Genomic DNA, 14,371 nt, shown 5'->3' with positions numbered 1-14,371 from the left:
CATTTTGAAACGTCATACTAAATATTGGCTCATTGTTGATTTCATGAAAGCTACACATTCCAAAAAAGTTGGGACAGGTAGCAATAAGAGGCCAGAAAAGTTAAATGTACATATAAGGAACAGCTGGAGGACCAATTTGTAACTTATTGTGTCAATTGGCAACATGATTGGGTATAAAAAGAGCCTCTCAGAGTGGCAGTGTCTTTCAGAAGTCAATATGGGCAGAGGATCACCAATGTTCCCAATGCTGTGGCGAAAAATAGTGGAGCAATATCAGAAAGGAGATTCTCAGAGAAAAATTGCAAAGAGTTTGAAGTTCCACAACGCATAATATCATCAATAGATTCAGAGAATCTGGAACAATCTGGAGAGGGAACAAAGGGTCCCTCTCCAGAGTGGCAGAATATTTCACCCCCGGAAAGATTTGGAACCTTTGGGTCTGGCTCCTGAGGGGGCCAGGTACCTAGAGGCTGGCCTGTCGGCAGAGGTGGTAGAGACCTTACTCAGTTCCAGGGCTCTGTCTACAAGGAGACTGTACAGCCTCAAGTGGAATGTCTTTTCCACTTTTTGTAGGAAGCGTGAGGTGGACCCAGTTAACTGTCCAGTGGCTTCAGGGCTGGAGTTCCTCCAAGATCGCTTCTCTGCGGGTCTAACCCCGTCCACACTCAAGGTGTACGTAGCTGTCATTGCGGCTTTCCACACTCCTTTGGGTAATGGGCCTTTGGGTAGGCACCAGCTGATTGTACAGTTCCTATGTGGGGCTCGGAGGATGAGGCCTGCGGCTTGGTCCAGAGTTCCAACCTGGGATCTGGCAGTGGTTCTCGGAGGGCCGGCTGAGACCCCCTTGGAGCCATTGGAGTTGGCAGAACCGAAGAACCTGACCCTTAAGGTTTCTTGTCTCCTCGCCATTACCTCTCTTAGGAGAGTGGGAGATCTCTAGGCCTTGGCGGTAACGCCAACTTGCCTGGAGTTTGCCCCGGGTGGAGTAAAAGCCATCTTGCATCCTAGGCCAGGCTATGTACCTAAGGTCCCATCAAGGGTGGTCAGGTCGTTGGTTCTGCAGGCATTTCATCCTCCGCCTCACGTGACGGCGGAAGAAGGGAGGCTTCACCTACTCTGCCCGGTTAGGGCGCTTAGAGTGTATTTGGAGAAGTCTGCAATGTGGAGGATATCTCAACAGCTTTTGGTGTGTTTCGGCTCACCCAAGAAAGGGTTGCCTGCATCTACTCAGACAATCAGTAACTGGATTGTCCAGGCGATAACCATGGCCTATCAGGTACGCAGTTTGCCTTCACCTATGGCCGTGAGGGCTCATTCCACTAGAGGCATGGCCTCTTCGGTGGCCTTGCTTTCTGGGGTCCCCTTGCAGGATATCTGCGAGGCAGCTGGGTGGGACACCCCACACACCTTTATCAGGTTTTATCGCCTGCATCTCCCTACGACGCCTGGCGCTAGGGTGCTCAAGTCCTAGTTGTGCTCGGTTTCCGGCTTCACACTAGGGCAGGCGCTACCCTCTGTGTGGCCTAGTGGGTACTCGTTCCCCAATTCGTCGTTCCGACGCAGTGGGAAGTTCCCTCGATAAGGGAACGGCTCGGGTTATGTATATAACCCCTAGCACTGCATCGCGCCGCCACACCTCGGCACGCCTGGAGCGCATGCTTCTGAGCAATAGCTGCCGACATTATGCGCCGGCTCCCCTTTTATACTTCCGGGTATGCCCCTTTTATACTTCCGGGTATTGGACTAGTGTCTATTCGGTCTTCAGATTCGCTGATGCTTAGGGAGCATCCCCATTTTGTCGTTCCGACGCAGTGCTCGTTCCCTCTCAGGGAACAAGGGTTATATACATAACCCGAGCCGTTATTATACTCACCTGGGGTCTCATTCATAAAGCGTGCATACGCACAAAACGGGGCTGGAACCGTACGCCAGTTCCTACGCAACGGTTGTGATCTATAAAAAACAAACTTGATGGGAGAATGTGTGCACTTTTAAGCAATTTTTGAGCTGTGCACACATTCTGGAGACAAAGAGAATTGGTGACATAAGAATTATAAGAATTAATGACATTTAATTTTCACTCCATTCATACGTTGTATCCACATTATCATGAAGACTAAATCCAACAGTGTTGTTTGTGCCGATTCTTTTAGGCTATATTCATCTAGTAAAATCCAAATGTAATTCAAAATGTATTATGAATAAATAAATAAACATAATAATCAGCGCTGCCTTACAGTCACATTGTCCACAACAGGAGCGCATGAGATGGCACGACTACATGTGATACAGAATAGCATGAAATACCCTTTTATTAGAGAACTGCAGAACACAGTGTAAAAACGAAATATTTTCCTTAATGTATATATCATAAAATGTCAAAGTCTGCAAATACAGTCATAAAGCACAATCGCTTCTCATCATCAGTCCTAACTATTACGGTGTTCATTACAAAACCATCATGAAGAAGCATGTGTTCCGTTGCAGCCACACTTTTCTCTTTGTCTCAACCTTGAATGAATGAGAATCTTTATTTCACATATTTTACATACTGTAAGCACATGTAAATAAAACGTTTTGAAAATCAATATTGCTATATATATATATATATATATATATATATATATATATATATATATATATATATATATATATATATATATATATATATAGCCTAATAAAACACAAATGTAAAATGTTGGTAAAAAATTAGTAAATCTTCAGGTCGGACCATTTTTTCTTTAATTTTGCAACTGTCCGTTCTGTCCCACATTGACGGCAGAAGCAACACTTTACCCCTCGCACTGCTTCTTTTTATTTGTGACCCCACTGCTGTGGCCACCATAACACAGTCGTCCGAGCCTCCACCTCCCCTGAATTATTTATCTTTTCTCACCTGTCGCCATTATTCAGAGTAACAGAAATACACGTTTTCACTTTCTTGGAATAATTAATTGGCGGGTCGCATTCCAGTTTTCCAGGTATATATGGGATTCCACTCTCATTTACATGCCGATCAGCATTCATGAGGTGATTTGCATTGACTATTTATGGTTAAAAAGGGGCGTGTACAGGGCAGGATAGGAGGCTGGCTTACTTATGCAAATCTGTGGGTTATCTGTGATTTATAAAGGGAACATTACTTACAGGTGTGCATATGCACGGTTTTATAAATCGGAATATTTTGGGCTTTTGGGCGCATGTAAAATTTTATAGTAGGGATCCTACGCACAGTATTATAAATGAGGCCCCTGGTGAGTATGGTATTTTATTGAATAAATTGTATTATAGCATAGTTCTAACATTTCATTTTAAAGCATTATCTGTTGTGTAGGGTCATTTCATTTAGGTTTGTTTAGTGCTGATGGAATTTGTTCTGACGGAAGTACCGTCTATTAATGGGTATGCTACAGTAACGACTTCAGCCAGTCAGCTTGAGATCCTTTTCATTTAAACTTGTTGTATCTTTTAAGCCTACTAATGAATGTTTTTTAAACAGTAGGATAATCTCCCTCTCTTTTTTAATTATGACAAAGAACCATATTCACCCGCACAGTTATGTACAACCAAAGCACAACCCAAACAATGTTCTTCCGCAAAATGCACACAGTTCTTCTTTTTTTAATCACCAGAGAGCCAAGGTTACACAGTGTTCTTTTAAGCTTAAATCCAACAAATTATTGTTAGAGTTATGCTGAATTTGTTTACAGTTATAATCCTGTTACTATCTGATACCTTTGGTGTTCTGCAACAAAACTTATTATGAGGGGGGTTCTGCTATAATTTCCCCATAACTTCCATAATTTCCACTGCATAAGGCAATGAAATCAATTTTTGAAATCCGTTGAAGCCTTGTACGGGGAATGTTTTCCTATTGTTGCACACAACTGAACTCTATACGCCAGGGGTCATTAACTGCTTGCATACTGTACATCACTTAGACAGCATAAAAGAGTCATATTACACCATTAGCAGATGACTGGTATGACAGCGAGGAAGGCCATAGAGATGAGATGAGATCAGATGAGATGAGAGTGCCCCAGTGACATATAACAGATAGAGTGAGAGGAAGCCTTCAGATGATATTGTTGAGTGACAGGCTCTCACTTTCAAGGCATCAACTACTGCCAAGTTCAAGTGGAAAATGATACCCCAAAATATTATCATTCCGAATTCTTCTAAAAACAGAAGCAGCTGATAAAAGGCCAGATTTGCTAAACAGGGAAATTAGCATGTGGACACAATCTAATAAAGGTGGGAGTTGAAAGATCTGCGGATGATCTACTGAGAATGTAAAAAACGTTTTTTGGCCGCTAAATAATAGTACAGACAACCGCACACTAATACTCTCCTCTCTTAAATTTAGCGGCCTGACAGGACAGGGAAACTCCTACAAATGTATATTCAGTAAGGTCAACCTCTAAAATAATCATGCCCACACAAATTTTCAACGCTGCATGTTTTTTTCGAGCCAAAAGAGCTTACAGTAAATCTGGGTTTAAATGCTCAAAAATACTAATACAGATTTCTTTTGAAATCTGGAACATCATAAGGGTGCTTTCATACTAATACTTCCATTTGACATTAGAGTTTGGTTCATTTGCATGATGTGAATGTTGTTCTCTGAACTCGGTTGCGCACCTGCAAACTGTAAGTCCTTTTTAAAAAGGTGGTCTGGGGTACGGTTCATGTGAACTTCAGTACGGGTCACTGCTGATATAATCATACTAAATCATAGGAGTGAAGCATTATTGATGCTGATGAACTGATGCAAACTGCAAGAATATAGCTTGCATTTAATGCTTGCATCAATATAATGCTTGCCTTTAGCAGAAACTAATATGTAATTTCATAACTCTGTTAAAGTGTACTGCTGAATGCACCGAATTATGGTAAACTAAAATGTTTGTATGTCAAAACAAATGTTTGTATGCTAAAACTTGTATGTCACACATATTTGTAATTACACATTTGTAATGATGAAGTTGTAATATAGTACATATAATATTATTTCATTGTCAAATAACATGTTATTAGCCTGACAAGCCAGACCCACATCAAGATGTTTGGTCTGGAAACTCACCATAGACAGGGCTCAATCCGAGGGGCGGGATAAACGGTTGTCTTTCAAACTCCCTCTGCACGCAATTGGATAGCGCTACAACCAACCAGAGCAGCGAAGGTGAAGCAGAGCTAGTTGAAAGATTAAACTTTCGCCGTATCCGGTTGGCAAAACTCCGAACACATCTTCCCTTCTTAAGAATGACTTCAGGGCTGTTCTTTTGTTCTTTTCTCAGAGAAAAGCTTAACTCCAAGTCTTCCAGAGTCGCGGTCAAAGCTGATTCGAAAGACCGCCGTTCGCCAGTTTCTGTGTTTACTAGAAGCACGCAAGCGCAACTCAGTCGTCATTATGTTAAGCCCCGCCCACTGACTCTATACACAATGTGATTGAAGTGTATTAAGAGTTGCCAGACGACACTCGAGCCAGATTAGATTTGCCTCCGCTAGGGTGCGTCTAGATTTCTAGGCTACCTTGATGGTGGATCTGGTGAAGAAGCTTTCAGCGATCAAAATATTAATTTTGAAGTAATTAAAAAACGATAATTTTGAGAATATGGTTGAAATTGTGAGCATGAGCCGATGCTAACTCTAACAATGACAGTGATGACAGTATATATATATATATATATATATATATATACAGTATATATATATATATATATATATATATATATATATATATATATATATATATATATATATATATATATATATATATATATATACTGTATATATATATATATATATATAATTATGTCTCGCGGCCCTCTCTCTCTCTCATAAAAGCAATGAAAATGCATTTAATAAAAAAATATGACTTTTTTGTTTGTTTGTTTACTTGCATATCATGTGACCAATCTCAATGGGTATTTCATGTAAAATATTTCACATCTAAGGGGTTCGGCTGACAAAAGGTACAAAAGTGAGGCCAGCCACGCTTCACATTTTGCCGCATTCTCCTGAGTCATTCTTACCACGCAATAGGAGTAAACAAAAGCTGCTTTGATAATGTACAAATATCGTGGTTCGGGGAAAAAACTGTGTGAATACAATTTAGTGCAGGATGGGGGGAGAAATCGAAATCGGGCAAGGCCCAAGCAAACTGATCCAAGTATAAAAGCACCCAAAGTTAAAGGTTTTTTCCTGAAAGCAGTGGGGTTAATGGCCAAATTGCTATAAAGGCACTAAGGGACACCTTTATCATCTGTGTAGTGACATGAAAAACTCGAGCAGCAGTATTTGATGCCTTGGGAGTGAGAATGGGTTGTGTGTGAGGGGAAAAGTATTGCTGTTATTGTACAGAATGAGTATGCAGGTTGAGCTTCTGTCTCAGGGGTGACAACAGAAGGAGTGCGTGTATGTTTGTGTATGCGTGTGTGTATATAGTGGAGCGTGTGTGTGTGCGTGCAAAGAGACATCTGCGTTAATGGGGTGCAGGTGGAACAACTGCTGGTCAGAGTCGGCAGGAGATCCTGAATTTGCAGATGGTTTAAATAAAACAGACAGGAAAAATTGCAACAGAAAATACTTTTAATGTACGCCTCCATAGTTTTGAACCCCTAAAGAACATCATCATCACACACGCAAGGACACACACTGACTCTGTAATCCTTCTTCGCACATGCTGCAAATTCAAAGGAAAACAATGTCGGCGGATCAAAGAGGTTTCTCAAGATGGGAGGGGAACGTGAAGACAGCAAAAGAACGCCTGAACATTTCAGCTGCAAGCTGAGATAAAAAAAAAAAAAATGACCTATAGGTGAAATTTGAAAGATCTAGACCCCAAAACTCGCAATCTCATTGCCTTCGTGGGAGCTGCGTGAATTTGCATTACAGTAAGCATGTGGTTATAAAATAACAGTTTATTTAACAGGTTTTAAGTGCTCTTGAGATGCAGTGAATATTTTCTTGAAAGCAGATGCAAATTATACCTGAGATGAATGCAAACAGTTCAGCCAAAAATGAGCTAAGCCTTATCAACCCTCATTCAGTTCAGTTTGGCTACTTTTGATGGGTTATGACACACACAAGAACTCATGGCATCTGGTGTCATTCCTTTCATATACAGTATGAGAACTATTCCGATAAGTGGTATTCCTTCATGTTTGAATGAGCGAAGGCATGAAATAGTTATCATTTATTTGATAACTATTTTAATTGTCATATCTATTCCTCTGAGTCACACATACTGCTTTTTGTGCTTTTATGGTGCCTTTTTGGAGCTTTTGATCTGAAGACAGTTTTCATTTTATAAACATTCTGCTTCACCAATCTGCTAAATTTCAAAGTAAGTCCATTGCTTGTCAATTTCATGTGGAATTTTGAATCACATGAGAGTGAGAAAACAAACAATGACATAATTTCCCTTTTTCAGGGAACTAGTTGTTGGACTTGGACTACATCCAAAAAAAAAAAAAAAAAAAAAAGCAAAAACAAAAAATAATACCAAAAAAGTGCTATCCCAGCAAGAAATTTTACATTTAAAAGATGTCTAATAGCTGTCCAAACACAGCCCTAATGTCTAGGCTAAAATAAGGCAAAATCTGGACTATCAGTACAAATGTAATAGTCATCTACCCAGAACATGATAATGCCAAAGAAATGAAAACAGACACCTTGTAATCACTGTTGACTTTGCTTATATGAAGGAATATCATACATCTTTGCAAGTTAATTTGGCAAAAACTACATGTAACCAAATTCAAGGTTATTTTGGCTAGATGGGTTACTCATAGCCGGACTATAACGGAACGGGTCTATAGTTAACCGAGATAATGAAATGATGGCTATTTCTTGCTGGGATGTTGTCACAGCAATGGCAACAGTGGCTCATTTTCTCAACTTGCCTATAAATAAAAGGCAGAAAACCGCACAGATGAAATGTAAAAAGGCTCATTAAAAGCAAAATGATGTTTTTGCTTTAAAAAGAAAAACGTACTGTGTGATTGTAAAAACCAATTTGTACCGAAATGCCATGAAGTCTTGATTCATTTCCATCTCTGAAGTTAGTAGTAGTCCTTTGTGCAGAGGGAAACGAGGAAGACCAAACGCCAGCACAACAGCAAGGAGATGACAAAACATTTCATGCACAGTTCAACACCACACATTCCCTTTCAGTTAGGCCCCTGCTTCAATATCAAATCCATGTTTCATCTGTATAATATCTTGGTCTTTTTCAGTGCAGAAAATTTCTCTCTCTCTCTCTCTCTCTCTCTCTCTCTCTCTCTCTCTCTCTCTCTCTCTCTCTCTCTCTCTCTCTCTCTCTCTCTCTCTCTCTCTCTCTCTCTCTCTCTCTCCATCCGTCCTTTCCTATTTTTGACAAGTACAGTACATTGCCAAATAGCACATAAAATACAAGGCAGTGTAAGCTGTCTTAAATTCTCCACAAATCCTCAAATACATAAATACAAATACAGCAGAGCAGAACAGAAATGTCCAGAGACTTAGGGTAAGTCTTTCGTGCAATGCACACATACCTTTTCTCGCCGTCTACCTTAGTACCATTGTGTAAATTGACTGATAAGAGGTCCTTAGTTAGCATTCTCTCCTGCTGTTGGCTTAAATTAATGGGTTGAAGACATTGACAAACGGATCATTTCTACACAAGGAAATAAGTGAAAATAATTTTCAGCAAAAATGTATTCACCATACAAAATTATACAACATTCTGATGCGCCCTCTATCTCCCACAGTGATGGTCCACAGTGTTATGGTTCAAAATCCTGGTTTCCCTCTAACACCCTCCCTCTTCTTCCTAAGACTCGTAGCAGTACAACCGCTGTGGTTAGCAGCGAGACCATATCCTTTTCGTCAGTGACATTTCAAGATGTAAATAAACAATTTAAAGAATGCAATACTGTGCTAAGAATGTGGCTAAGCAACCTACAAACCATGGTCCACCTTGACAGAACATTGGTTTACTCTCTGTGTAAAACATTATAGAGGTCAATTTATTGAAAACAAACAAGTTTTTACAGACATATTCCAAAAATGTTTTAAGTGTGAGACCTTCATGTTGCTGTAAAACAGGATACTTTGTTTAAATAGTGGGAGATCTGGCTGCTGTAGTTCTGATTGGTTGTTTGGGTATAATGGATAAGTGATAACACACTGATCTCATTTATTGAGGAAAACCTTTGTTCAATAATTTCATTGAAACTATCCGCAGGGCTTTATAACTTAAATTAAAGTGAAACAAATTTGTAACAAACAACAACAAAAATCAAACAACAGAGTCATGAAAATGTCCAACATCTAACTTGGGTTTTGTGTCTTTCAACACACCAGGGTTCAGTTGCCATTTTAAAAATTGAAAGTCCTTGAGACACAAAAACCCATTTAATCATCCTCTCAACTTTACACCAGTCTGAAAGTAAAACAGTCAGCGTAACACTTGTTGGACGTTATCATAGTAGCATCAGGCAGCTTTCAAGTGTATAAGATTTCAAATGAATCGAGTTTTGAGGCATTTCAAACCTTGCTGTAGTTTTTCAGGGCCATGACGTTGCTTGGTCCAGACACTCCTTCTTTATTAGGAATAGTAGTCGTGTTCCGCATCTCATATCTCCAAAAAAAAAAATATATATATATATGCATGTGAACCCATGCAATTTCCAGAAGCATCACTTCCAGAAGCATCACATTTCTAGTTTCTCTTAGCAAAGAGGTTATCTTGCTTTATGCAGGACTCACAAATCCAGGTTCAAATCCTTCAATCAGAGACCTCCATCTCATAGACAACTATTAAAATGTATAGCAGGTTGGTTATTTCCAATGAGAAGGCTGCCTGTCTCCCATATAAGCATTGAGCTCTATGGACAGTCTGAATGCAGCGGAATGCAGTGTGGGCTGCCCTTGAATCCACCTCAGCCAGGGATAAAACAGCAATGTCAGGGACACTGATCATTACACCGTGAGGTGAAAATAGCATTTGGTATCACCACCTGAAATGGCATCATTGCCTCCTGGCACCACGTTTATAATGCTTCCTATAAGCATCTGGGCCAATTAAAAGTTTTATAGTCTCATGAACAGCAGGCTACATTGTAATGGAGACCAGAAGGCACAAAGGGATTCTGCCGAGCCCATGTTGATTAAAAACTGTGTATCTATGAAGTACATGACTCCTAATTATGGTTTCTAAATCAAAGCTATCATGTGTAAGAGTAATCTATATCTGGAATGCCTCCTTCTCTATAGCCACGGTTGGTACCATAGCCAGAGTTGGTCATGTTTTGGGATGGCTTGTATAGACCTGTGCCATTCGAGGGGAAGATGGTGTGTATAATGTAATCCTCTCGTGCTGGTTTGGGTTGAAGGGTCTGCCTTGTTGCCATTGGTGTCATCTGAAATCCAGGACTTCTGATCTCTAAGATAGTATTGTCTTTCTTTGTGCCTGACTCAATGTAGTCATCATAGTGTTTACTCTTGCGAGAGCCACTATGGCTGTAATGGTCTCGTGATGTGATGTGCCCTGCACGGTGCCCATACCAGCAGAAAATTGCAATAATAAGAGCGAGGGAAAACTATTGCCGAAGCACCTCCAATAATTCCCGCAAGTGGAAGGGAAGTCATTGATCAGAGCTCTGGTCTTCACCTTGTTCCTCATCAGGCTGCCCGGGATCTGACGTCTTCTGTTCTGGCACAAACTGGAACATCATTTGATTCTGTGTCCCCTCCAGGCAAACTACTCTTCTGCTTCCACTGTTAGACACTAGAGGCACCATGCAGATGATGTAGCTGGAAGCAGGTTGCAGGGAAGTGAGAAGGTACTCCCGCCGGTCACCCCTAACCAAAGTTTCTGTGATGGACCCCATGGCAGAGCTAGTTCCCAGGCGAAGCCAGCTTAATCGAAAGGAAGAGGATGTTTTGCGCTAACACTCCAAGTAACACGGATGCTGTCATGGGATAGGGGTTTCACATTCAGGGCTAGGTTCTTGCCCACACCACTGCTGCTTAATGTGTAGTCCAACCCTGTTTCTGGAAATCCCAGGCCTGGTCGCTTGGACCTGAGAGTGAACAGGGATCCTTGAGGGGGAGAAAGAGTGGTAGAAATGACTCCCACCGCTCCTCCACTCACCCTGTTACCACCAACACCAACTCCTGTACCTACTCCTCCACCACCCTGCACCGGCAGCAGCAGCAGCAGATAATTCGCATTCATCCATCTGATTTGTGAGGTCTCTAAGTGCCATGTCTCGGACTCGCTCTGGTGTCTGGCAGATAAAGCCTCTCACGGTAATTGTGTTCCCCTTTGCCTCAAGCCAGTCATGCAGCCAGCGCAAGTTGCACCCACAGTGCCATGGGTTTCCTCGCACAAGCAGCTGCCCCAGGTTCTCCAAGTCCCTGAACAATCCTCTGGGAAGGGTAGTCAGATTGTTTCCAGAAAGATCTAAGCGTTGTAGTCTGCGCATTCCATCAAGTGAGCCTCGAGGCATGTGTATAATATTATTGTCCTGAAGGGAGAGGTCTCTGCAGATGGGCACTGGGCAAGTTAAGTGGAGGTGTTTGAAGTGAATTACGAACCAGAGAGAGTTCTGTTAAGTTTGCCAGGCGTGAAAAGGTATCATCAGCTATGCGTTGGTTAGCTAAAAGATTACCGTCCAAAACCAGGCGGCGTAAAGAGGACAAACCTCGGAAGGCATGAGTGGGAATAGTAGAGATTCGGTTGTCATCTAAACGGAGTTCTTCAAGCGAGGCAGGAAGACCAGATGGGATGCTGGAAAGGTGGTTTCTGGAAAGGAAGAGGAGACGTAATCGAGGGTTGTCCACAAAGGCCTGGTCCTCAATACTCACTGTAGAAACCGAGTTGTCGTCCAGATGCAACTTTTCAAGGAGCGGAAGTCTAGCAAGTGCAGCCCTTGGCAACACTCTAATGTTGTTGTCCTGGAGGTGGAGCTCTCTTAATGAAGGTGGCAAATGCATTGGAAAGTCATCAAGCTCGTTATCATAGAGATATATAACGCGCACTGTAGTGTGATGTTCCAAGGACCTAGGAAGCCCTGCATTGTCAATGTGATTGTTCTGAAGATAAAGGACAGTTGAAGATGGTGGTAGAGGTGGGATTGCGCTCAATCCCGCGGTCATTGCAGTAAATAAAGTCCTCGTCACAGCGACACACAGAAGGGCACACTATATCATCTTCACCAGCCAATCCCAGCGAAGAAGCTGCAGTCATCTCCAATAGCTCAGTCAATAGTGTGAAGCACAGCAGCAGAAAGAAGAGCAAGTCTCGAAGCTCCCCTATACCTTCAGGAGCCATCATGCAACCAGCAAGCTCTCCTCGCCTCTGCTTGCCTTTTATAGCACAATTCAATAATGGTTCTTTACAGAAGAAGATTCAGAAGTCCATTTGGATTTCTTTTGTTTTCTTTCACCCTGGAGAGAGAGAGAGAGAGAGAGAGAGAGAGAGAGAGAGAGAGAGAGAGAGAGAGAGAGAGAGAGAGAAGAGAGAGAGAGAGAGAGAGAGAGAGAGAGAGAGAGAGAGAGAAACACACACTAGTTAGCAAGTTAATACCTTGTATAGATGTTTATAATTTTCCAATAAAAGTCAGTGAAAGGCTAACATCATATACATGGCAGCACATGTTAATTGAATCATGTCCAATTGCTTAGTCATGCTGACGATTTAAGCCCTTTTAGTTGCAGTTCAATTGATATTTGAACTGCTGGCCTCATTTACTGATGCACTAATCATCAAGTATTAGAATTTTTTAATGAGAAAGACTGACATGTCTTCCTCTTCAATAAAAAGTGAATTTATGACAAGTGTTGTAACTAAAAGTTGTAATGCTACTAACTTAGCTAAATTTAGTTTAGCGAGAGTTTTCCAGTAACAAGATACTTCCCACCATGTGGCATGTGTTAAAAGCTTCTTATATTTTAAAAACATTCAGTTGAGCTACTATTTTGATAACTACACTACAAAAAATAAAAGGCAATAGGCAAGCTATTTAGTTAAAAATGTATTTTTAAAGGAACACTCCACCGTTTTTAGAAAGAGGGCTTATTCAACTTCTTTCCTACATTAAGATATGTGGGCAAATGCATTGTTGTCTCCGTGCAGGCATTGTTTTAGTTCGACAGGGTCGCCGCTAGCTTACCTTAGCATAATGAATGGAATCCTATGTTGCCAGCTAGCATGTCCCGAGTAAAAGTGATCCCAAAAAAAAACAAAAAAAAAACACCCACCCACCTAATTACTTCGTGTGGCCTGCGTATTTACAAAGAGTACAAATAGTGATGCAGATTAATCTAGATATCACGCAACACATTGCGATCGCTCAACAGCCAGAGGACGTAAGGATGAGATCTGTGATATCTCTGTGCCCAAGTAGCAGTGCTTCGCTTGTGCTTCCCCATAATATAGTCCCAAACCAATATCTGCCTTGGAAATCGCCTAGTCATATTCTGCATCACTATTTGTACTCGTTGTGAATACGTAGGCCACAAGAAGTAATTAAGTGGGTGTTTTTTTTTTGTGATCACTTTTACTCGGGACATGCTAGCTGGCAACATATGATTCCATTCATTATGCTAAACTCTTCAGAGCGGGGTGGAAATGGTGTTCGCGGGGGCACTGTGGTGCAATAGAAAAGGGCACTTTGACTTTCAAAGGGGCAGGGGCTCAAGCATCAAAAGCATCGTAAGCCTAAGTTGATTGTAGAGACCTTTGGTGACAATTGTTCTACGATCAACTTTAGCTTACGATGCTTTTGGGAAACGCAGCCCACGGCAATTAGCGTGAATTCTGAATTAGAAGTTCTGCATGTGATCTACTGATCTACTGCAAATGAACGAACACAGCAGGATTATTCCCATAATTACCAACACAATCTACCAAAAGCAGTGCGAATTAGCATCTGGGTTAAGACATTTTTGGATGGTAAATAATGGTGCAAATACCAGTAAATTGTCAAGTGCAAATCACCTTGCATGATCATTTAAATACTCTCCTCCCATACATCTTGTATCTGAAAGTGAAACTCCTACAAATGCAATAAGGTCAGGTGCAAAAATAATTTTGTCCACACCTTTTTTTAGTGCTAATTTTTCTCTGTCTGTCTTAAGTAAATCCTGACAGTAGTTTTTAATGTCAAAAGAGGGTTTGCATTGACGCAAGCTGTAAGTAAATCTGGCCAAAAATCTCCTTAACAATTAAATGTATCTAAAATCTTTTGTTGGCTTTTTGTCAGGAGTATCCCTAGAAAGTGCATATACAATTGTGTGCAAATTGAACGAACAGCTTAGTAAAGGTTTGAAGAAAAAAAAAAACCAAAACAAAAGAAAAAAAAAAAACTTTTTATGTGGA

General features: G+C 41.0%; 1 protein-coding gene across 1 annotated transcript in view; it reads right to left on the bottom strand.

Moving 5' to 3' along the window:
- Window positions 1-6,577: 6,577 nt before the first annotated feature.
- flrt1a (fibronectin leucine rich transmembrane protein 1a) overlaps window positions 6,578-14,371 on the bottom strand; it is a 102,193-nt gene continuing 94,399 nt past the window's right edge. Inside the window, 9 exon segments of the mRNA XM_067437715.1 lie at window positions 6,578-10,583; window positions 10,585-10,637; window positions 10,640-10,691; window positions 10,693-10,752; window positions 10,755-10,931; window positions 10,934-11,200; window positions 11,202-11,528; window positions 11,530-12,138; window positions 12,140-12,438. Of these exon segments, the coding sequence (XP_067293816.1) occupies window positions 10,215-10,583; window positions 10,585-10,637; window positions 10,640-10,691; window positions 10,693-10,752; window positions 10,755-10,931; window positions 10,934-11,200; window positions 11,202-11,528; window positions 11,530-12,138; window positions 12,140-12,325 (2,100 nt within the window). The 5' untranslated portion in view covers window positions 12,326-12,438 and the 3' untranslated portion in view covers window positions 6,578-10,214.

The sequence above is a fragment of the Pseudorasbora parva genome, chromosome 3 (assembly GCF_024679245.1).
Source record: "Pseudorasbora parva isolate DD20220531a chromosome 3, ASM2467924v1, whole genome shotgun sequence".
Classification (NCBI taxonomy): domain Eukaryota; kingdom Metazoa; phylum Chordata; class Actinopteri; order Cypriniformes; family Gobionidae; genus Pseudorasbora; species Pseudorasbora parva.
The sequence above is the reverse complement of the archived record's forward strand: the minus strand, read 5'-3'. Positions and strand labels throughout refer to the sequence as shown.